General features: G+C 31.4%; 1 protein-coding gene and 1 long non-coding RNA gene across 7 annotated transcripts in view; both read right to left on the bottom strand.

Moving 5' to 3' along the window:
* Positions 1–6599: 6599 nt before the first annotated feature.
* Positions 6600–26086, bottom strand: part of AhcyL1 (Adenosylhomocysteinase like 1) — a 34006-nt gene continuing 14519 nt past the window's right edge. For 5 of the 6 annotated variants that reach the window (XM_088199294.1, XM_088199296.1, XM_088199293.1 and 2 more), the window contains 8 exons: positions 20225–20563; positions 19824–19991; positions 19620–19752; positions 16109–16235; positions 15968–16045; positions 15719–15898; positions 15481–15648; positions 6600–7899 (listed from right to left, as the gene is read on the bottom strand). In XM_088199294.1, the coding sequence (XP_088055420.1) occupies positions 7741–7899; positions 15481–15648; positions 15719–15898; positions 15968–16045; positions 16109–16235; positions 19620–19752; positions 19824–19991; positions 20225–20563 (1352 nt within the window). In that variant the 3' untranslated portion in view covers positions 6600–7740. Of the gene's footprint in view, positions 7900–15480; positions 15649–15718; positions 15899–15967; positions 16046–16108; positions 16236–19619; positions 19753–19823; positions 19992–20224; positions 20564–25232; positions 25498–26086 lie in introns of all 6 variants that reach the window. The other variant, XM_088199299.1, reaches the window with a different exon arrangement.
* LOC148229002 (uncharacterized) lies at positions 8930–10160 on the bottom strand. The gene is made up of 2 exons (XR_015811574.1): positions 9706–10160; positions 8930–9620 (listed from the first exon to the last, which is right to left on the bottom strand). It is a non-coding gene; the product is annotated as an uncharacterized LOC148229002 (long non-coding RNA).

The following is a 26086-nucleotide window of genomic DNA, read 5'->3' as shown; positions in this document are numbered from 1 at the left end:
TCGAAAGCCCTGCTGCTTGATTTTTTTTATTGCGCCACTTTAGAGACGCGTCCCTAAAAAGCCGCCGCATTTAGGAAATCGCGCTCGAGGCGCCGGCAACAACTTGACCCTAGGAAGTGACGACGTCCGGAAGTATTGCCCCCTTTTTAACTGCCGCATACCACTCGAACGATGTTGTGATACATGGAAATTAACGCAAGCCCCTTTAAAGCACTCTATAAAAAGCGAGGCGGCTTATAATAGACACAGACGCGATATAAAAATGATAATCTCGCTGCCCTCTTCTATTTTTCACCCCTTCGTAATTGATCAACTCCTAGGGGAATATCGTGAATCTTTTATACATGCTGGGATGTAATTATTTTTCAGATTGTTATTAAATTATGTACAAATATTTGGGGGTGTAACTTTAATATCATATTAAAATAATGTAGAGGAAAAGTATTGAGTATCACATGTGCCTTAAATTATATTTAGCTTCTTTACAATCAGAAAAAACACCAGTCAAATCTGTACAACTAATACATTATAAATAATATTATTATTAATATTGTATTTTATAAAAACATAATGTAAATCGATTGTGACGCATGACTAAAATATTATATAAAAAGAAGGTGTATGTTAATATATTTTTATTTATTTATTGTCTGGAATCAAAGTAAAGCGAAATTCTCCTTGTTAGAGAGAATTTAAAGAAAGTGGGAGTTTGGGCGGTGTCCTTATTTGTATCCTAGAGGCTTTTGCTGGGAACGTTGGGACACAATTTAAAGCATTATCGGCATAGCGTTTATCAATGAAGCACTAAAGAGGCGGTGTCGACACCCGTCAATGCTCGGTGACTTTCGGCTGCGAGCTTTAGTGTCCTAGAGAGTCGCGATTGCATCCCTTATTCTTGACCGACGCAATCAGAACGCCAGCACCTGATAATGCTCCTCTTGCACAAGCCATACAGCATCTCAATGAGCTATTTAACTTTTACTATAATTTATAATTTATTCAACATTATACTTCTGTCCATTGTTTCGAAATCTCTATTGAAATCCAAGAAAACTGCTCCAAGGATTTTGTTTGTATCCTTTGCCAACAACCAATTAGTTATCACTACTTTTAATGCAGTCTTGGTAGAATGTTTTTTCTGAATCCCGATTTTTGTTCTCACAAAATGTTTTATAAAATAATAAAAATTTTTAATCGTTTAATTTCTACTTCTTCCATCACTTTTTCTATTCAAGACATGTTAATTTGTCTCATTTCCTCAACCTTTTTAGTATTTTCTGTTCTAATAGGTATAGGTTTAATGTTACCATTCTTTAAATTATAAATTATATTTCCTTCGAAGATTCTGATTTAGATTCTCTAAATTTTACATTAAATGATTAATTATTATATTGTATTAATATATTAAACTTAGGTATTGAATTACCGATCTCTGATATCACATTATTAAAAAATACTAACAATTACAATAGTCACAAGATGGCACTTATATTGAAACTTTATTGGACTCATCGACCAAAGATGATTCGTTTTTGTATTTGTTGTTGTTAGCGTGCAAAAACAATTATCACTTTTCAGAAGTCAAAAATTCACGTCAAAAGCAATAAAATAGTAACGAGCGTTTCCACTGCAACGAAGATTGAATAAAACAATTTTTATACTTGAGTAACACAGATAGTCGTTTTTTCGCACAATAGGATTGTTCTTCACAACAACAAAAATAATTTAACGCCATCAAAAAACATTTGGGAATAGAATGTTTATCGGTGGTAACTACTATGACAGAAATTCACAGAATTCGTTCGTTGAAATGAACAAAATGTTGGAAAGGTCCATTATTATCGTTTAACGCTTATCTTAAAAACAGGTTTGCGATATAAATTTTGGTGAAATTTGTGTTACGTTTTTGTACTTGTTGTTTCAAGTCGCAAAGATTTTATTTCAATTTAATAATTCGATTGCGATTAATTTATTTCTAGTTATTTAATTTATATGCAAATCCGCTGATACGGGTCTGATCTTTATGTACATATATAAAATTTGTTCCATACGTTATTATCTATTATACAATAAGTTCAATAAAATTTATTACGGAACAAAAAAAACAATACATCAAGCCGAAAAGGGGTACATGTTAACCCCAATGATATATTCGTATTAACGAACATAAGTTTGTTAAGCAGTATTTTAAAATGTTATGTAAAGAACAGACATTGTATTATAGGCGAAACTTATTTTAAAATAACATATTTTGTAAAATAATTGAATAGTTTATATTATGTTAGTCAAGAGATAAGACAGTCGTTTAGTATTTAATAATATTTAATAATAGTCAAGAGTTGAAAAACAAATTGGACGTTAGGTTTCAATTCGATTAGACGGTGATTTGGGTGCGTGATGCGAACATAATGAAGTATTAGTTTCCGAAGCAGCAAATTTGACGTTCGGAATAAAACGTAGAAGCGGTGTTTGTCGGATATCCCAAGAGCACCTTAAACGCCGGATTATTGTTTAATAATTGAATATTATGTAGCGACCCGAGCGTGGGGGCTTTACACTCACGGAAACTACCCCTGCTCGAATTCAAATTATTAAATTTCACGACTTCTCTCACGAAGAGGGTTGAAAATTAAAGTGGAGCAATGCCTCCGTCGACATTTAAATAGCTATCTCTAAAATCTGTACATTAAGTAGATTTGAAAAGATTTTTTTTTATTTTTAAATCCGGACTTAATCGGCAGATGCGATAGAAAATCATCGTTTTTACTTTCAACGCAACTTTTATCTGTAAAAACAAAAAAGTCGCATAACGGTTTTTTTTTGTCATTTTTGACAAAAAAATCACGAATTTTCCCTGAAGCGTTATCGTGATGCAAAATGGCCAAGTTACAACTTCTTTAATTTTATTTTTTAAAAATCGTTCATCAGTAAAACATTACATTTTTCACGTTGAACGGTCAATTACAGGTCTTGGCCTAATAATGATAGTATTTTTTTGGTGACAATATTTAGCAAGCATTTAACTGTTTCTGTTCAGTAGACTCAAGGTAAATATAATATGTATAAACTGATACTAAATAGTTAATTTAAATAAAAACACATCCTAGATTCAGAGGGTAAAAAGCGAGGGTTTGGAATATATTTTGCACAAAAAGCGAGGGTGGTTATTCCTCCGGTGAGCTGGCGAGGTAATAATACGCTATTCCTCCGAGATTTAACACAAAATTTAATCTTCGCGCTCTCGACGAACACACCTACTGCTTATGCTCGATCACGCCTTCTCAAATAAACCTCCGCTGCCTTTTTATTTATTCCACGCTCGAATTAGCGCGTTTTTACACGATAAATTCACACGTATCATGTACGCAGGTTAAAACTGTGACTGTTTAGCATATAAACATCAAAATCATTATCACAGATCGAATCGTGCGCGACTTCAATAAGTGCCTCAACGCAAACTAAATTTAACTACCATAATTTAGACGTTCAATAGGGTTGCTATAATGTTGCATACATTTGACGCGAACAATTTATTTACGTATTATTAACATATATTCATACATGGAATGTGTTATGTATGTTCGAAAAACATAGTTAGGAATATATTGTATATAAGTTATGTTTAGATATTTTATAACAAAATATTATAATACAGTATAAAAATATTTTTCCATAGAAAAATTATTTAATATTTTATTTTTTATGAAAAAACTATAGCAATTTTAATAATTAATTATTCTACTTGTATTTATTTGCATTTTAAGTTCATTTTTATTTATTTTATAGATTAAAATAATTATTATGATCTATAAAAATATTAAAAACTATTTATTTCAAAGAATTTATAAATAATACTCAAAACTAGACTACACATTTAGATCAAGTGATTATACGGACATGTCGCATTGATTCGAAACTGGTTTAAACGATGAGAATGATTTACAACAAATTATCTTCAATATGATTTAGTATTATAATTTATTTACGATTGTGTTAATAAAATTAGATTTAAATGGATATGTGTATTTATTATTGCAAACGACTATGGACATCTATTGTCAAAATGCCAAACTAATAAGCACATGAAAATAATTATTATTACTTTGCTAACTCAAATAATGACTTAATTAAATACAAATATTGTAAATAAAAGCGTTAAACAAAAAACAAAGGAAATTTATTTATATTATTTATTCAAGCTTCTAGTTAATCGTTAATTAAATATTTAACTTTTTCTTAATTTAACCAAGTCTTAAACCAATAAAAATTTAATAACTTAATATTAAATAAATAAATATAAATAAACATTTTTTCAATTAAAAATATTTAATGTGTAACCTGTAACATTTTTTTGTGATTATTTATATAGTTTTAAAAATATTAAAAAAATATTTAATTGGCTAATATTCTTTTTGTAATATTATGGTTGTGAATAATAGCAGTAAAAATTAAATATTCAATTAAACAAAAATATTTACTATAATACTTGCTTAGTTCAAAACTTATCATTTTGTGATCCTGAAAAAATCCGACCAGCAATGGCCACATGAATAAGTTAGATTTTCATACATAAAAGTGTGAAAAGGTTTTATTTTCATTTCCGCATGTATTATAGATTATTTTTGACATTATAACATTTTTCACTAAGATTTTTGAAATAGAGCTACATATATTTGTTTTTAACGTTTTATACATATTTCCAATTTTCTCTACTTTTTAACGATCGTCATTTAACTCTCAGGGGAAGAATAAGGCCCACTGTCCACGGAGGCGTTGCTGCATAGACGCGTATTCCTCGTTGTACGCCTGCGTGCTGAGTACATGTAAACTAACGAAATAGTATTTGACTTCCCACCTCAATCCAAACTTTCTCAGTAATATCTTTTACTGCATAATCTGCAAGATTACTATTATAAAGACACTGGTACTTTTCGACGATCTGAACAAATTTAGTAGCTGAAATTGCCACTGTTTTCTACATGTTCACGCAGTTCGATGCGCTCGGGCGTCTGACATGCTTGACGACTGTCGTCATGAAGCTTGCATGCAGCGACGTGATCATGACGTTGCAGCTTCGTCGACAGTGTCTCATTTGTTTATATGTACGCAGCAAGCAGGCGTACAATAAGCGTACAATGACGAATACGCGTCTATGCAGCGAAGCTTCTGTGGACGGCTGGCCTAAGTATAGACAGACGTAACATCTCGATTGGTCCATAGTTTGTCGGCAATTGGATTTTACACTGTTTTAAAAATATGATAGCTATCCTTACCGATATTATTTTGGACTTCTGATACAAGAGTATTGGTTAAAGTGTATTCAAATCGAATTTTGGTCAATAGGAGGGCGCAAAAACAATTATCACTTCTCAGAAGGCAAAAATTCACGTCAAAAGCAATAAAATCGGGTCGGCGTTGTCGCAGTGGGAATGCTCAGTACGAACGTTTCCACTGTAACGGGGACGACACAATTTTATTGCTTTTGACGTGGATATTTGATTTCTGAGAAGGGATATTGTTTTTTGTGCTTTCTTATTGGTCAAAATTAGCAAATATACGCTGTATATAATAGTAATAGCTCGGTTATCCAGCGTATATTATATGACATAGTCATATAATATATGCTGGATAACCACTGCGACGCCACGATTTTATTGCTTTTGACGTGAATTTTTTACATCTGAGAAGGGATAATTGTGTTCGCGCTCTCTATTGGTCAAAATTCTGTTTAGATATGCTTCCTTCATTCGATTTTCACTTATTGTAAGTCATAATATTATTATAGTCTTAATATAACCGAGCGCTTCCTGTGACGGCGACGAAACAATTTTATTGCTTTTAACGCGGATTTTAAGCAGGGACATCATTTAGGGGGGGGGGGGTAAAGGATTGTTAAAAATATTAAAAAATGCATTTAATGAAATACTAACGACCACTGGCTGACAAACTCTGAAAAAGGCTGAAATGCCCCTCTGTTCTCAATTGTCAAAAATGACATTCGGCTTAGTTCCAAAAACACTACCTACCTAATTTAGGCAAATTATTGGGATTCTGAAAATAATTTGCCTAAATCACGAATAAGGCAACGGGCTTGCACTTTTCATGAATTAGGAAAATTTCGCCCATTTCGCGCAACCAATTTCATAGATTCGACGTAACAATAAATGCGTAATTTTCAGTGAAGTTATATTTTCACTAGTTACTAGGCAGTTAAAATGTATCAAAAAAATTGATTTTTAATTTCACAATCGTTTTCAAATCATCGTTGAAACTCAATTTACCAGTTGTGGAACATCTATTTGCTGTTCAAATCTAAACCTAACCTTTAATTAACGATTAACCAAACCCAACTTCACCTAATGAAAGTTTTAAAAATATAGTAGTAGAAATATATATCTAAAGCTGAAAATGTATTCAGATATGATTTCACTGAAACGCCAATGAAAATATAACTAACTGTAACATATATTGTATAAATATAGAGATAAATATTTTGAGTCAATATAGATATTTTGTGATATTCGATGATGCCGCATTAAAATATTTTTGAGTCAAGTAATTTTCTAAATAATCTAAAAGTGATAAATAAAAATAGAACATTAGTGTTGAATTTTCTTTATTTTAAAACATGGCAACAACAGTTTGTACAGTAGTACCTACACGATCCAATTTTGACCTAACAATGCCAAACCCTCAGACTCCTCGCTGGTGATCGCAAAGTGCCCGCACGTTTAAGCTATTAACGGTAAGTACGCTCCTCGACGTGGATAGCAGCAAAGATACGATTAACACTAACGCTTACTAACCGAGCCGCAGACCACTATTCACAAATCATATAACCACCGGGACGGTAAAAGTATACAATAGAAAAATAAACGTAACCGCATGGAATGAAATTTTAAAAGACAAATATAAAAAATACGTATCATATATATACATATATATAGAAAAATATTTTCGGAGATCTAGATCGGTGTCGAGAAATAAAATCAGATCTATACAATAAAAACATGTAATAAACGATTCAATAAAATAACAATATAAGATAAACTCAAATGGAATGAAAGCATATTATTGGAAATGCGTTCGTCCGGCGAGACGACAATAAAAACAAATCGAACGCCTTATAATGTCGATAAAGAGGTATCTAGTTGTATCAGTTGCAAATTCTTTTGCATCCTAAGGCGTATTTGCCGACAGACCAGTTCCTGTCGCCCAATCGTACACTCAATATGTAAATATATATATATATATATATATATAATTACTATAAACAACGGCAGAATAGTACCGCATATACTTTGAATCATTTCCACCGACGATCGGCTTCCGATCCCGGAACACCTCACTGAAAAATATACACCTGGAAGACATCGTAAGTGACCAGTCCCGTGCAAACTATCGATCGAGCGTCGAATGAGGTATTTCCGATGCGTTCGAATATATACATACATATCTAAAAGCTTTCAACCTCTAATGTAATCGATGCTTGTCGCAAGGTCAAGGAATAAATTATAGCAAATTAAAAATACTGATAGTTTAAAGCGTCTTTGATAAGAAATTCGCATGTGCAGTTATAGAATATGTGTGTGTGTGTGTATTGTTAAAATTAAAAATATAATCCAAAACGGCTCTATATGTGTGTGTGTGTTAACATAACTAAAACCGATACAACGTAAACTAGTTTGCGAAATATACAAATTTTCTTATCAGTTATATATCGTTTATACATTTTCAAGTCTAATATCGGTAGTAGTTGGGTTTGAAAGGTCCAACTTTGTTAAGGCCCAGGTATTTAGCTTGCTCATCCGTCAACTCTGTGAGATGAGCGTCGAACGTCGGCAGATGTAGACTGGCGACGTATTCGTCCATTTTCTTCGGAAGCAGATAAACGTCAGCCTGAAAGAATTAACAAAAATCAATCCCGCTGTGCTTTAAAAAGCATTTAATAAATACACTTTAAATAGAATTAACTTTAACAAATCAAAATATAATATGATTATTTTAAGTCTGATAAGATCAACATTTTTCTCACGCAAGATATTAAATTTTTGCTACTCATTCTTTATTAAAATCGATTTCTTCTAAAACCAGCTTTAACCCTTTGAGTAGTGAGTTATTTTTTCGGCATATACATCGTGGGAGTGAGTTAATTTTCAGTTTTTTTTTTTTTTTTTAAATTCGTTTTGTTTATTTTTTTCATCGATTATTATTTTTATTTATTGTATTATATTTTTTTTGTATTATATTTATTGATAAGGCAAATTCAGTGGCTCTCAACATTTTATTATAAGATTTATATTATTTATGTATCACATTTATCAACTTATGATTATTTTATTTACATTAGAGTAAATTTTAATATATTAGTGAATTTTTATTTATTGATAAAGAAAATTCAGTGGTTCTCAACATTTTATTGCTTTTTATTTACATTTTACTTTTATCAACTTATGATTATTTATTTACGTCTCCCTTTTATCAACTTATGATTATGATCATTTTATTTCCGTATATATTGAAGTAAATGTTGTTTTATTGATAATGTTAATTCAGTGGTTCTCAACATTTTAATTTTAGCATTTTTTATTTATTTCTCACTTTTATCAACTTATGATTATTTTATTTACAATAGTATTTTTTTATATAAGAGTAAATGTTGCTTTATTGGTAAAGTAATTCAGTGGCTCTCAACATTTTATTGTAAGTTTTTTATTTACATCTCACATTTATCAACTTATGTTTATTTTATTTATTTCTCATTTTTATCAAATTATGATTATTTTATATTTACAATAGTATTTTTTTTTATATAAGAGTAAATGTTGCTTTATTGGTAAAGTAATTCAGTGGTTCTCAACATTTTATTGTAAGTTTTTTATTTACATCTCACATTTATCTACTTATGATTATTTTATTTATTTCTCAATTTTATCAAATTATGATTATCATATTTACGTTTATATTAGAGTAAATGCTGCTTCATTGGTAAATTAATTTAGTGGTTCTCACCATTTTTTGTTTTTTTATTTACATATTACTTTTATCAACTTTTGATTATTTTATTTACGGTCTCATTGTTTTCAACTTATGATCATTTTATTCCCGTATGTATTGAAATAAATGTTGCTTTATTGATACAGTAAATTCAATGGTTCTCAACATTTTATTATAAGCATTTTTTATTTATGTCTCACTTTTATCAACTTATTATTATTTTATTTACAATTGTATTGGTTCTCAACATTTATTGTAAGTGTTTTACTTATGTCTCACTTTTATCAATTTATGAATTTTTTATTCACGTTATATTAGAGTAATTGTTGTTTTATTGATAACATAAATTAGTGGTTCTGAACATTTTATTGTCAGTTTTTTCATGTGAATAATGTATAAAAATATAAAAACAAGAGAGTAAAATATAAAAATCTATTATATATAATAATAAAGGTGTACATATAGGTAAAGTTTCATTATATAAACATAAAAAATAATCAGTTAGTTCTTCTTTCTTGCTCTGGGTCCACGAGTACTGTAATATTTTTTTCTTTGGTGTTTATCTTTTACAAGTCACGATATCTCATATGTGGAAAATTACATAGATAGAATAACAAGAGAAACTAAAAATGTTATACAATTGGAATAAGTTTCCAGATAACAGAAAATAAACCAAAGAAAATATCAGAGTGGAGAAACTTTACATACCCACGACTCTGCTTTCCTGTGGGAAATTTAGCATAATCTTTACGATTCGCTCTAATTGTGCCACAGGCGTGAGTTTTATTTTAGAATAAATAGTGCAATGCTGGACTCGAGTACCAGTTATCAATATATAATCGGTGCCTTTTTCCCAAATAATATGCCAGTATTGTTTTGACTACCGATCCTGAAATCCCAGTGGCTTTATCCACATCAATATCCGTCTGGCTTCCCGTGTAGACAATTATGTCAATCACAAAACCAGTCTGTGCATCGCACAAGACAAAAATGTTTATACCGAAACGGTTTCTTTTTGATGGAATATAAATTCTGAATGACAAATGCCCTTTTCATAGTAATAGACTTTCATCAATACATAAGTTTTGGAAGGGGTAAAATGCGGCTTTATACGTGGATTTTATTGGGTCTAATAGCGGACGGATTTTTTGTAAGCCATCATTGCTCCGGATTGTATTATCTGCAAAGTGTAGTGCTCGCAGAAGAAGAAAAAATCGGTCTTGGGAAAAAATACTCGAAAAAATGGAGTCGAAATAATTGGATTTGTTGACCAGTATTCCTTCATGGAACTTTTACCAACCAAACTAGTCAACATTATAGTAGCTAAAAATACATACATTTCCGAAATATTTGTATCTACCCATTTTTGCAGTTTAGAATTTGCACTCATATTTATGCTTATTTGATTAGCATATTTATTTGTCTCCGTTACAATATTATTCATAATTTCAACATTGAAAAAAAGGGTGAAATAGTAAATTTCAGTATCCCTTTGAAATGAAGACTGAATTCCAGATGATGAATTGTTGAATTCTAGTATCTGAGGGGAGAAATCACCATCTTCCCACTTTCGTTCCTCTCTTCGAGGACGTCGAGCGAGTGGCGATTCAGCCTCCTCTTCGGAGTCTCTTTCCTCATCTGAGGAATTGTTTAGATGGAGCACCAAGTCTTCTAAATCTTCCATCACATTTTCGTCTTCACTATCGATGAAAACTTTGTCTATTTCTTGATCACTCATTTTACGGGACATGCTTATAAATTTACGATTTTTACACGATACGGGAGAGAAATGAAATAATTATCGAACTAATTGTCGCGATCCGATACCAAAGCGTTCTCCGAAAAGACTAAAAAAATCTATATGCATTGTTGAGGGTTGATAAGAGTGGGATTTGACCAAAAATGCGAATCTCTTTTGTGTGCCTAAAAACAATTTGTCACGTGCAAAACCTAAATTGAAATGAGAAACACATGTTGCTTGTTCTCAAAACAAACTCATTGAAGATGTTTGATATTACTATGTAAATAAATAAATATTATTATAAAATAATAATATTTTTACATTTATTATTTTTAATTTTTTTACTTACGAACACCAGAGTTGACAAAACTGATATGATTTTTATGAAATTTATTTCCGTAATTATTTTTAAAATCTTGAATACGATATTTACTTCCATTTTAGGCCTGGAATCTTCAAAGAACATCTGTGATCCTGATGGTATCAATTCCAAGAATCACATACAATGAATTTAGATTGTGTACATCTATTATACTATTTTTTTTCACTATAAATAAATGATATCCAGATATCATTGATATCCAAATATCATTGATATGTATTACCGAGATTAATAAATAATTGATCGACATTACAAAAATCTAAAAAATATAAATAAAATAGCGCATACGTAATATTCGCAATTTTTACGATTTTTTCACATACTAAATACTAATAATTATTATAATTTTATAATTTTATTATCGAAATATTACTGATAATAAATAGTATGGTCATGATAAATAATAAATAAATCGAATTTACAAACATAAAATAAAAAAATCGAGTGAAATGGTCGTGGACGCGTATGCGCGGCGATACTCTATCTGGACCCATTGAGTGTCGCCGCATACGTGCGGCCATACTGCCCAGCGGGTTAATCAGATCAAGGCTTTCGATTTAACACTTAACCTTCACTGATGGTAATCCATAGAATAGGTATAATAAAAAAAAATTATCTCAGCGGTTTAATGACGAGTTCTGTAGTATCAACCCGTAAAAACTAAAGTTAATATTAGTGAAAAAAATGTTACTACTTTATTTTTTCTCTTTAACACTTTACCTACCGCTCACGCCAATTGGCGTCCTGTGTATGTGATCGTTTCAATATTAAATTAAAAATATATGTTTAGTGTTTTATTTGATTTTTTTTAAGTTATGACTAAATAAATGTATGAATTTTCATTTTATTTTGAAATTTTTTTTTTAAAATTATATTTAGACAAATGCGAAGGTTTTAAAAAATATATTTTGTATTTCTTTCATCCGGCAGTTTTACTACCAAACAAACTTATGTATCTTTTAATGCGGTTCGAATATTTTATTGAATTTTTCTAGACATGTTATAAATGTATCAATGTATCAATTCAAGTCATTATTAAGTAGTTCTCAACATGTGGTTCGCCAAAAATAGAAATTAATTAATACATTTCCTTATTATTACATTTTAAAATTAATTGATGATTTTAAAATTAAAAAAAAAACAAGTAATGTAGGAATTTAAATAAAAATAATTTAAATTGAGTTAACGAGCGGTTCTCAAACTTTTTCTAAAAACTTTTTTCCAGCACACTTTTTTTTTTGACAGTGTAAACAAAGAAAAAATATGATATTTTATACACAAACATATAAATATGTATATTTAAAAATAATTTACTAGGTAAATGGGTTTATTTAGAAATGAAGTCAAATTACATAAAATAAAAAATACGATGCACATATATAAAAAGTACAGGACACTAAACATTTATCATATCATTAACCATTAGATAGTATTGGATTACTGAGAATCTCAAGATTGTTAGATTAGTAAGATTCTATTGTTTTTTTTAAGTCTATCCTGTTATAAGGAAATTCCAACATGTTTTTTGTGAGTAAATATTATCTCCCGTCAGATATTACTGGCTTACTGGAAATACCGAATCTCGGTGACACATTTTTTTAGAAAGTGGGAATTTTTTCGAGTTAATTTTTTTAAATTATTAGCACGATACACATAACTTATAGATAATAATTCAGTTTTAGTTATACTATCGTGTTAAGCGCATCTGGTTTTTGTGTGCTCGAGTGAATATTCGAAAAATATTACGAACTGTTTATAAAACATAGTTATTTAGTTACATACGAGTGTAGAATCTACGTGAAAATAGTTACAGTGTATGTTATTTAATATAGTGCTAAATATATATATAGATATTCTAAGTGACAATGAAAATTATAGTGATAGTGATTCAGAGTCCTCTATTCATAAAAGAAATCGTCCACGTGCTATGATGCTCATGAGCAATGAGGAAGATGAACAAGAAAAATATTTAGAAGACACTTTACAAGATACAAAACTTTAATGGAGATGACTTGTTCCCCGTTATTGCAGAAGAAACGAATAGATACCAAAATCAACACTTTAACAGATTCAAACCGCAAATAAAATCTAAAAAATGGGTGGATGTAATGGTACCAGAATTAAAAAATTGATTTAAGTTGATATAGTTAATGGGCCTGGTAAAAGAAGGCTCATTACACCTGTATTGGTCAATAAATCCACTAATAGGAACCCCGATATTTACAAAAACCATGAGTAGATAAAGGTTTTATTAAATATTACGTTACCTGTATTTTTCCAATAATGAAAATGTTCCTGATAATGTAGGATGACTAATTAAAGTATAAAAATAATTAATTATTTGTCCGAAAGATTCCAAAATATGTACAAACCAAGCCAAAACATATCTCTGGATGAGGGTATGATCCCATGGTGTGGAAGATTACATTTTCGCGTATACAACCACAGTAAGCTCACAAAGTACAGTATAGTGATAAAAATGGTATGTGATTTAGTGTCAGGATACATATCGAAATTAAAAATATATTCAGGACCTGGAATTTCGTTACAAGATTCAATATCACATTTAACACCAGACAATGAATACAAATGGCATCATCTTTATATGGACCATTTTTACAACAGTGTTGAAATAGCAAAAAAATTATATTTGAAAAAAATAGAATCTGTGGTACCATAAAGAAGAATCGGACCTTACCGGAATATCTGAAAAATGCAAAATTACGAATATTTGAAACCAAATATAAACGATGTGGGGTAATATTGTTGCAACTATTTATATGTGCAAAGACTGTGGCTTTACATGTTGGAAAATTTTTCTCCTCGTATCGTATCTAGTTATTGTGAAAAGTAATTTACACGTTAAAGACAATGTACAATATCTGTGTATGTGCCTGGAAGAAGAAAGAACCGCGTTACGATGGAGCAAATTACAACGGTGAGTGAATATTTTATTGCAAATGAATTATATATCAGTAAACTCGTATCAGTAAAAATGTCATTTCCACTTTTGTAGATAATCATTTGCACAAAATATCACAATACGAAAAAAAAGTGTGCTTGAAAAAAGTTTCTACAAATTTAAAAAAGTTTGAGAACCGCTGGTTGACTCAATTTAAATTATTTTTATTTTAAATTCTAGGTTATTCGTTTTTAAAATTTTTAAATCAAGATAATCATTTTAAAAATATAATAATAAGGAAATGTAATAATTAATTTTTATTTTCGGCGAACCACATGTTGAGAACCACCTAATAATGACTTAAATTGATGCATTGATACATTTATAACAAGTCTAGAAAAATTCAACGAAATATTCTGACCGTATCAAAAGATGCATAAATTTAAATAAAAAAGGTAAAATTCGCGAAGATTTACGAAAATGTGCCGGTATTCAGCGTAAGTCTGGTAGTGAAACTGCCGGTCGGTAAAGTGTTAATAGAGATCAAAGTGCCTTTATGTACTTACACATGTAGATCGTAAAATGACATCGTAATTTTTTTTCGACATGACAAACTCATAAATTATAAAACAAATCTAATTTGACAGCTGTACTAATTCCACAGACATCTGAAGATTCAAGATGCTATTAAATTTTTTTGAATTTTTTTTTTAATAAAAGTAAAACATAATTTAGATGTAAATTATTTCGGTTTATATTCTGATTTTGCACTACCCATAAATTTGTTGATTGTTTTATATGCGTGCGTCAAAGATCCTTAACACTAGGTTTACGGGTATAAACCTGTCAATTTAACAGGTGTCATTAAAAATATGTATATAGTGACCAGTTTTTTAAAGATAAAAAGTTTCCGAAAATAAAAATAGTGTTAATATATTTGCATTATTCAAATACAAAAAAGGAATAAAAAAAAAACAGAAAAAATACTGTCTGATACAAATCAAATCGGAATATAAATCAGAAACCCGTCAATATGACGAGTGACGTAAACCTAGTGTTAATAAAAAAGTACTTGGTTAGGTTAGGTTAAAAAGCTAGCTTTCAAAAGTCTGGGCCAATATTTTGAGATACAAATTTTTGGGGGTTTTAAAATGCCGATTTAACTTTTATATGGTCAAGCACCTTTGCTTATTTCATAGTGGCAAAAAAAGTTCTAATCACTGGATTTCTTTATCAGTTAAAAATTAGCTTTGTTTTTCTTTTAAAATGGTCTAATATTCATCAGTATGATATACAATATAAATAAGAAACAACATAAGTCAAGACAACGTACTATAGTGATAAAATGTGTGTCGATAACTTGGGAAAAATCGAAACAAATATATACCATAATGTAAATAAATTTGTATATAAAACCCCAGTTTCATTTATCATTGTCATAATAATAAACAAAAATACCTTATATCTATTGGGCGGAGCGTTAAACAGCTCTATGAGTGCAAGCGCTTGAGTGGCAGCAGTAATGGACACCACAAAAGACGGCAACGACGAGCATGACAAGTTGGCCAGTCTGCCTTCGGCCAACAGCACGATCCTCTTTCCGTTCTCCCAAATCACATGATCCACCTAAACGCACACCCGATTTATAATAAATGAAAAGTACATTATGCGCTAAAGATATTATTTCGATGCAAACCTGAGATCTGACCCTCTCCCAAACGAGATCGGGCGTTCGGAGGCTGTGCACGTCTATCTCGGTGTTAGAATGACCCATGTTGCAAACGACGCATCCGTTTTTCATGCGCTCCATGTGTTCTCTGGTTACGACGCCTTTATTGCCGGTCGCCGTAATCACAAGATCGACGTTCCTAATAACCTTTAATAGTAATCATCGTTAATAATGCAAAGATCCAACGTGATTAAATAGATACGGATAATCTTTCACCTCGTTCAATTTTACGACTTTACATCCGTCCATAGAACCTTGAAGAGCGCAAATAGGGTCGATCTCGGTAACGTAAACCTTAAAAAAAAAACATATAATTTTAGATACTGATCAGGCAGGGTGTATTAATTTGATATTTACAACACAACCCAGCGCTTTTAAAGCTTGACAGCATCCTTTTCCGACTTCTCCATATCCGCAAACGACCGCTTGCTTTCCGCCGAACATCAAATCCGTACTCCTCTTTAGTGCGTCGATGATGCTCTCTCTGTGTTGAAAAATTTATGTGATATATTAATTAAGACATGAATCGATACCGTATGAGTCTCAGTAAAAATAAGCCGAAATTTCATTTATTTACATTATGTGCAGGGCTGTGGAGTCGGAATTGTAAAGAAAAAACGACCGACTCCCGACTACTTTTTATAATTTTCTTTAACACATTGAAGAGTGTTTATATTCTACACTTAAGATAATCAAATTTGATTTAAGAGCTGTAATAAACGCAGACTTATTAGAAGCAACTCTTTTTTTAAAATCTAATTTAGTTTAAAACACGGATGGAAAAGATTCATTTTAGATTTAATAAAAGTAAAACCAACGAAACAAGGTTTGTAACTTGCAAGTGTAATTATTAAATTTTATGTTTTTATTTATTTTATTATTTAACACATTGTTGTCGGGTGATTTCGGGCATTGTCTTAAGCCTGGCGCGGGCCATTTTTTAGCAGCCGCGGAATTAATCGGAAACGAAGAATTTCCGCGTTTTTTTTCGGAAACTCGCCATAACTTTTATACTATGCAATATAAAATTATGAAATTTTAAACCCAGACTTACCATAAACAGTACTATCAAATAAAGAAGAAACATGGAGGTTGACACTTTTATATTCACTGGAAACTTGCGTTTATTTTGCACATAAAAGTACTATAAAAATGTATGTAATAAAAAATCGAATTAAACACTAAATAAAACTAAAATATGTCACAATTTGTTTTTATGAATAGTTTTTCAAGGTATGATATCTCTAAAAACACGTACCGCTTTGTAGAGGTATGTCAAAAGGTACATAGCCACACTTTTGGTCCAATCATCAATAATCAGAAAATTCATCGTCATATTTATTTTCATCGGGGGAAAACATTTCGGGGTGTAAAACTATTTTTTAGAGACAACCGAACGACGGAACATTTACGCGTAACTGTAATGATGTATTTTTTTTTATAACAAGTCACAGATGTCGCAATGACCGTTGCTTGTTATCTACCCTAGGTCAAGTTTCATTGGAATTTGTTTTGTTTTCTCACTCCCGACCATCCCTTCTTTTACATCAGGTAGAAAGTAATTCCTCGAAGCATCTTGAATAGAATTGAACATAATGGAAGATATTTGGGATAACAGGAACTTTTTATAGTTCGTTATTTAATTTTTTGTACGGTATAAAAATTCGATATCAAAATTAGTACAATACTTGGTGGAACTGTAATAAATCCGACGACGAATAAAATAATGTCTTTATTAAATATCAAAGCAGTGACATCTAGCTGCTGACAACAAAAATAAATGCAGTTAAAATTACACGGATAAACACGTGAGCCGACTTCTAGCAACAGACTACCAAAAACGGATTTTTACGGGTCCCGCAATCCAGCAGCAGTACCGCAAAAACGGAAAAATCCGTGTCCCGACAACAATGTGTTAATATAAATATTTTATTTTGCCCCCCCTTGAATTTAGCCAGAAAAATTAATGTCATTTAATTAAATACTACGAATCTTAATGAAATAGAAATATTGAAAATTACTGATGACATTCCTGATTTACCAGAAATTCTAGGGTTATCCCTCTAAAAAAAATCTGGTATATATCCCGAAACTATTTTTTTAAATATTTCATTTTAGTGAAATCATATCGGAATACATTTTCACTGGTAGATATATATTTTTAATGATGAAAATTAAGGTGCTAGTAAAATCATATGTAGTAATATATACATTTACATACTTATTATTTATTTACATGCGATATATAAATTTTTCAGTCCAAATACATTTTCATCAGTAGATATATATTTCTACTATCGAAAATATAATTTAACTGATCAACTCTAATGAAATTATATGTTGCTTTAAAATGTCTACGAAACGCAATTTGACTGTTGCGAAACGTCCATTTCCTGTTCTAATCCAAACCTAACGAAAGTTCTAAAACAAATTATATTTTTATAACATTCATTAGGTCAAGTCTAAAGTAAAAACTGAATAAACTAAAATCTCAGGGGAAAATAAACAGAAGAAGAAGTACAGACTCATGGTTATCATGGTCAGATTGCTCTATGGTTAGTCTGCACTTGGATACTACACTATGTTTTAAAAATATGATATACAAGTGTTGGTCAAAGTATTTTTAAACTGAGCTTTGGTTAATAGGAGGGTGTAAAAAACAATTATCACTTCTCAAAAGTAAAAATTCACATCAAAAGCAATAAAATCGTGTCGTCTCCATTGTAGTGGGAACGCTCAGTAGGAGCATATTAAAATTTATACTAAAACATACTTTACTTATGTACATATATATATATATATATATATAGAGGTTTTTATACCTATTTATACAAAAAACATACTTTAGAAAAGTCTGGAATTGAATTTAAATTTGGGGTTGTGTATGACGAGGATAGTGACGCCACGATTATAAATTTTTATCTTAGTATATAAGTATATTCAAACCGAATTTTGGTCAATAGGAGGGTGCAAAAACAATTATTACTCAGAAGTCAAAAATTCACATCAAAACCAATAAAATGGGTCGGCGCCGTCGCAGTATGAACTCGGTAACGAGGGTTTCCACTGCGACAGCGAAGGCACAATTTTATTGCTTTTGACGTGAATTTTTAACTTCTGATAAGAAATTATTGTTTTTTGCGCTATTCTAATGACCAAAATTCGGTTTAGATATGCTATAAGTTGTAATATTGTTACAGTGTTAATATGAACGCTATATAACCAAGCGTTTCCACTGAGACGGCACGATTTTATTTCTTTTGATGTGGATTTTAAACAGGAACGCTCTTGAAATGGCCAGAAAAATACATTAAATACTAATGGAAATATTAAAAAACGACCACTGAATGGCCAACTTTGGACCCTCCCTCCCCCGGAAAAATCAGAAATGACATCCATGGCTAGCAAAAATATTGTTAAAATCAGAGTCGGACTATAAGATAAAGTTATTCATATAAATTTAAATGACTCCAGTTTTGAGAAGTTATAATAAAAAGTAAATAATCTATTATATAGCAATAAAGACCAGCCGAGAAATGATATAAGTGATTCAAAAAGAGATGAGAACTCTGCCTGTGAAAAATTGCAATAATTACAAAATTGAATGATAATAATATTCGCCATCGAAAGTGATGCGCGAAATTATGAGTGCAAATCGCGAGATTTTGAGTGCAAAATAGCACCAGCAGATTAACGAACACTGACATCTAGCTTACCTATTAAAAATTATTGATACAAGCTAAAAATAGGAAAGTTATGAGGAATATTCCAGAGAGGAAACATCAGATAAATTAAATCAAAGAACAAGTTGCCGTTTAAAGCTTCAGTTGGTCTCTAATTACAAAAATATCAGATTGGCTTTTACTACCTGCAAGAGTAGAGGTTGTCAAATTTGGTCTTGGTGACCGAGTCATTGACGTTCATAGCTGGAACGCACAACTTTCCGGCTTTGCTCAATTGATATAACCTATGCACTCCAGTCACGCTCTCCTCCACGATGCCTAAAATATTATTATATTCATATTTAGATACACTAATCGCGTCATTAGCGGATAACGAAACGAATAAGTACCCTTTATCGCTTTGAAAGCGGCCGGATGTTTCTTGAGCATCAAATGTGTGGCGTCTCCGCCGTCGTCCAAGATCATATTAGGCTGCCATCCTTCAGCGGCTATGCAACGATCTATGCACCACCAGAAATCTTCCTCGGTTTCTCCGCGCCATGCAAATATACTATAACCTAAAACATTTTGTTGAAATCAAAAGTGGCCATTCGCTAAATTTCTCTATGGAGTTCTAAAAAGAGTTAATTTATTTAATATATGCTGTTGGAGAAGAACACTATAACTAGAACAGCAAAAAAGGGACGATCGGTGAATCATTGATTTTCAAAAATTGGACATAAATTTGAATTCAGAAAAGTTCAGATTGGATGCATAGTAATATTCCACAGTATAGTAACGATGAACTAACCAGCTTCGGCTAAAGCGGCTGCTACTTCGTTCTGTGTCGAGTAGATATTGCAGGCGGCCCATCTGACCTGCGCTCCGAGAGCGACGAGGGTTTCGATTAGAACGGCGGTCTGTGCGTTTATGTGAGTGCACCCGACGATCTTGGCGTTCTTCAGAGGTTTGTCTTCACTGGCTCTCGTCCTGAGCGCCACGATGCCGGGCATCTCCTGTTCGGCGATCTCGATCTCGCGCCTCCCGAATGCATGCTGATTTATGTTGCGCACACAAAAGTCGGAAAACTCCTTGGAAGACTTCTGCTGCTTCTCGCGAGGAGACACCTCGTCCTCGGAGGAACTCGACCCTGTAACCGAAAAAATTCGAAATCAACTCACCGTAATTAGTGTCAACAGTGTGTTCTATCTATTGCGTAACGACGCAATGATATGCACCTACCGTGCCTATTTTATTATTATTATTATTATTATTATACATATGTATATGCGTTGACATAACATTTCAGTGACAAATTATACTGCTCACCTACATACGTGAGCATATGTATTATCTAAATTGGAGCACATTTCATATCAGTCAGAAATAATGTAAAATATTCGTTCGCAGATAATAGTATGTATAATCAAACACTTAATTAGCATAGCCTTGAAAGAGCGCTGACAAATTGCTGTTTTCGGTAGTTTGTTTGTTAAGTCTAATAATATATATTATATGTATGGCAAAAGTGGTGCTACTGTTGCAACTTTTCATAGTAAGCAAACAACGGTGATTCATTAGAGGAACTGCAGCACCCCTGGATTAAATTATTTAAATATGCTACCTTACATAATAATGGGAGAGCAGCAAGAACGCAGAGTAAAAATGGGTTCGGTATTTATTGCGCAATACATCAATCTATATAAAAAAAATAATGTCTGTTTATATCGCAAGTGTCAATATGATTTTAATTGAAAGATATCATGTTTTACAATTGTTTTATAATTATTTTACAATTATATTAGCAATTTGCATTGGAATTATACACTTGTTTCCTAATTATACACAATTTGTTAACTTAAAAATTGAGAAGAATATAAAACAGTAGGAATTAAAAGTAAAATATATTTGACAATCAAACAATCTATGTTTAGAATTTTCGTTGTGGGAAATTTTCGTTTTCGCAATAATCCGATCAATGAAAAAATAAATTGTTCAAAAATACAAAATTTTTGCACTTTTGTATAAATTCTATTCCTTCTTTAATTTAACAACGCAGTGTATATATTTATTATATAAACATTTTTTACATTTATTAAAAAAAATCAAACCGATAGTGACATTTTGAGTAATGTAATCGAAGTGAACATGCATATACCAGTATGTATGCGAGTAGCTAATTAATTTTTTTTTTTAAATAACCAGTAGTCCAAAAATCCAAGTTAACAGAACTGGAATTTTAATCGTCTGAATCCATTTTTTAATAGATATTTTTTAATCCTTTCAAAATTTTACTTTAAAACATATGTATCGGTTCATGCTACACAACAATAATATTAAATATATAAAAAATGTTTCATGACATTGACACACTTAACACAATAACAAGTTATTAAAATTCATTTACATTTTTGAGCATCATGATGTCAAAAAATGATCGTCGTTGGTATTTATTTGATCTTACCACTAACAACGATATATATATCGTTGTTTAGCAGCCAAAGAGTTCAATGTATTTACTTCCTGCCGTATAATAATTTGAAAAGTCACCACTTTAAGTGAATAAATTAAAAAAACTTGTAATATATTATGACCAGATGTATTTGACTGCTTTTGTAAAAAAAAATTGTCAACTAGGTTAAATAGATTCATGCTCTAAATAGTAAATATTTACGACAACAGATAGACACCAACATCGCAGTACACAAAAAATGTTGTCCTCGTCTCCCGTTTTTAACCATTAGACAAGTGTCACGAAACGAGGATTATCGCAACCCGCGTATAGTGTTATACCGGAAAGTTGACAAAAAAATTAGATTGCCTATTAGAGGAGTGATCTCAACTAAAATGTGAGTGTTTCTTTCAGATTATTTGCAGGTCAACTTAAGAAGATGGTTATTAGACGATACCAAAAAATGTAAGTTACTAACTTATGGACTGCAGTTCAGTTAAATTTTAATTGGGCGAAAAAAGCGAGACATATTTTTTTGCGAAGTGTATTTTTTATACTTTAAACTTTAACCCTTAGATCTTTTTGAATTACTATCTAAATATTGATGTATTACATAATAATATGAATATATGTTCAGAAAAATGTTATTTTCTTCTTAAAGCGGTTTTTATTTCAATTTTGACATCACATCCAACAATTGTCGGCAAAGTAGTCCAAGCCGATACATTGGATTTCAGCAAATAAAGGGTTCAATTGCGGTTAACTCGGTTATCGTCGAATTCAGTTTTCGTCGATTTTTTTGGCGAAAAAATTGTCTCGGTTTTCGTCGGCGTTAGCTTGCCAGTGTTAGTGTTTTTGTGCTTTTTTTATTGATTGCTTGTGTTAATACATACTACACTAATTGCCTTGGTTTTCGTTGTTGATTTCTACGATTGTTTTCGGACGGATTATCGACGGAAACCGAGGTACCACTGTATATAAAAATAAATTGCAGCACAGTATTAAATATTAACTCAAGGATGTTAAGATCGCGATAAAGCTTTTTGGAAGAAATATAAATATGAAGATTTGCTGTCACATGCTGAAATACGATGGTTAAGTCGAGACATAGTTATTATAGATTTGTAGAGTGCATTGATGACATACAAATATTTCTTTATGAAAATGATCTCAATGGTTTTTCAGATATTTATTTTCTTTCCATTGTTAAAAAGCCAACATGAGAAAGAACATATAGATCAGTGATTCCCAAAGTGGTCTATATTGACCCCCAGGGGTCTATGATAACCTGCAAGGGGTCTACGTCAGCGAAAAAAAATTTGGGGGTCCATGAAATAAAAATGGGGGTCCACTGAAGTGGATCTCAACAACCACTGATAGTACCTATCTACTTACATTATAATCTTATAAAATAAAGACATATACATTATTTATAAAAGTACCTATGAAGTAAAATATGTATTATATATGTTTATAAAATTGTGTAAGTTGTAGGATGTAGGCATTCGCTTTGTGGTCGCAATACATTTTGAATTTGTAAAAACCTGCACATAATGATATACCACCGTGATTCTCAAAGTGGTCTATATCGACCCCTAGGGGTTGACGACGACCTGCAAGGGGTCCATGTCAGTGAAAATTAAAAAGTGGGTGGGAAAATTAAAAATTTTTCCCACACCCACATTTACATCTGATGTAAATGTGGGTGACTTTATTTTTGGCTTTCAATGAATGGAATAATCCACATACACAGATAGTAGAAATCTTTCAAAGTGAGTAGCAAGATACCAGCTGTCAAAAACACATTTGAAGTTGATGAATTTGCAAAAAATCAATATCAAGCAAGCAGGGGGTCTACCAAAAACCGAAAAACATGGCAAGGGGTCTACGACACAAAAAAGCTTAGGAACCTCTGATATAGATGAAACAAAAAAATGTATAAATTAACTCACTACTTGAAGGGTTAATTAAGGTAACAAGATTTTGTAAATATCAAAGAAGAATACTACAAATAAAAACGGCATTATTGCTTAGAGCTAAAACAATGCCATTTCGGAAATTTTTGTTCAAAAGCTAGGTCGATTTTTTTTGTTTGAAGACAGAAAGAGTGCCGCAAGAACAATAAAAAATGGTTTTAAAAAATTTTGAATTTTTTTCTAAGGCCATCTTCGAATTTTTAATAAGGAAGAAAAATTGCTTTGGGAGCTCAAAAAATGTATTTTTGGAAAATTTTGTTCAATGAGGAGAAATGAAATTTTTTGCGGAAGACAAACTATTCAAAGGAGGACGTCTGGCCACCTTATTTTAATAGTCACATTTTTGATGATTTTGCAACCAAAATAGGTTTCCAGCGCCTGGTGTAAGTAATAGTTCTAATTTTAAATACATTTTTTATAAATTTATATTATATAAATCAGTACCATAGAATATAGTGGGGAGGGTAGGGAAATCGATGTAAAATCTTATTTAATGAATTTGTAACTAGTGAGGCATGACTTCTTGAGGAAAATACGAAAAACACTGGAGGCGTATAGACAATGGACGACCAAAACATGACGCACGTGCCAAAAGTAACTTTTATAAAATGGTAAAGGACTTTTTTATGGTCCCGATAAAAAAAAATCTGTGCTAGAACATGAAATGCAAAATAATGGCTTTTTATAGAATGCATAGAATTTAAAATATGAGCTGTTAAATATAGTAAAATATTAGTGGCAATTAAAAGTCATATTTGGATTATTAATTTTATGATACCTATTTTTAAATTATATTTTTAAGTGTGCAAAAATGTTGGTATTAAAATTGATTTGATGACAAAAATGATATAAATAAATATAAATAAATCTAAAATAATTACATGAACAAGCAGAAATTATTTGAATTGTTATTATTCCAGCAGAAACTGGAGAAAAACAATAGATACAAACCAAATAAAGCAAGAAATCTATGTTTTTTACTCAGCTTCTTTAAGATTTATCATACCGTGAGTCTGAAAGCTTATATTTCAAAGACGATTGCTGATTTGAAAATCATTCGTAATGATTAGAACTACCGGGCGATTAAAAACGCAATTTTATATTCAAGAAAAATTTTCATATACTATATAAGATCGGTGAAGAAAACCAGCAATGCCTTTCATTCTTTTGCAAGAGAGCGGAAAATCCTCTCGTTATTCCAGTCACGTCTAGCAGATCATATCAATCCTGCAAACTTCCATAAAACAGCCGATCGTTAACAGATGCACGTTCGCGTGATTTGTAATAAATGCCTCTCTGTGCGTATTAATTATTACTCTTATTTAGATCAAGTGTGGTGCCTGACCTTCGGTTGCTTTTCCGACGGAATTCCAAAGGGAACGAGTACTTACAGCGCGACATGGCTGCGGATGCTGGACTAGAGCAGATTCCTCAGACTCCTGCGCTTCACCACATGGTCAATGGTGGACTGCAAACAACTCTCGTTGGCTCATCTCTATGCGTCCGTCAGCTACGTATCTTGCGTGCCTTGTAATTGAACACAGTAATCCACGATCGGGGGTTTTCGTGCTCTATCGCGACAGCCGATAGCCACGGCCTACTTCATTGACCATTTTACGAACCAGACTCCGTTCGACAATCAGTGGTGCCTTTTTACTATAAAGCGATTTCAATTAGGTCATCTGTCTCGTTAGACCGGGTTTGCCGATACTTTTTCAACGGATACGATACTAGAATATCAATAGCTTACTGCTCTAAATATATTACAATTAAATATTTTTCATACATTGCATGAAGATGCAGATGTACCTTGATTTAAATATCTTTCTCGTTCATATACCAATCAAATTTGATTTCGAAAGTTGATTTTTAAAATATTATTATTAAATAAATATGTTATGGTCCCCACTCCAGTGAAAATTGATATTAAAACAATAGTATATGCTATTTTTTAAAGTTAATAAAATAACCCCTTATGGCAGTAGAAATGTTTAAAAAAAAAAATACTTTGTTTATAAGATCTGTACTTCCATGTATAAAATAATAAATTGTTTCCTAGATGTTCCAAAAGTGAATTAATTTTATTGGAACGGTGATTAAATTTATTGAGACAAAAGTGTAGCTACTGTTACCAGTACTTGGGCCCTACGAGTCCAACCCAATGGGCGGGCACCCAGCTTTTGACGGCTGGATGAACAGGATCCACCCCGAACGGTGCTATTTACAACTTTTAACTTGTATTTAT

The sequence above is a fragment of the Plectrocnemia conspersa genome, unplaced genomic scaffold (assembly GCF_051122295.1).
Source record: "Plectrocnemia conspersa isolate PC_06_02 unplaced genomic scaffold, ASM5112229v1 ptg000012l, whole genome shotgun sequence".
NCBI lineage: Eukaryota > Metazoa > Arthropoda > Insecta > Trichoptera > Polycentropodidae > Plectrocnemia > Plectrocnemia conspersa.
Note: the sequence above shows the minus strand (reverse complement) of the source record. Positions and strands in the feature narration are given on the sequence as shown.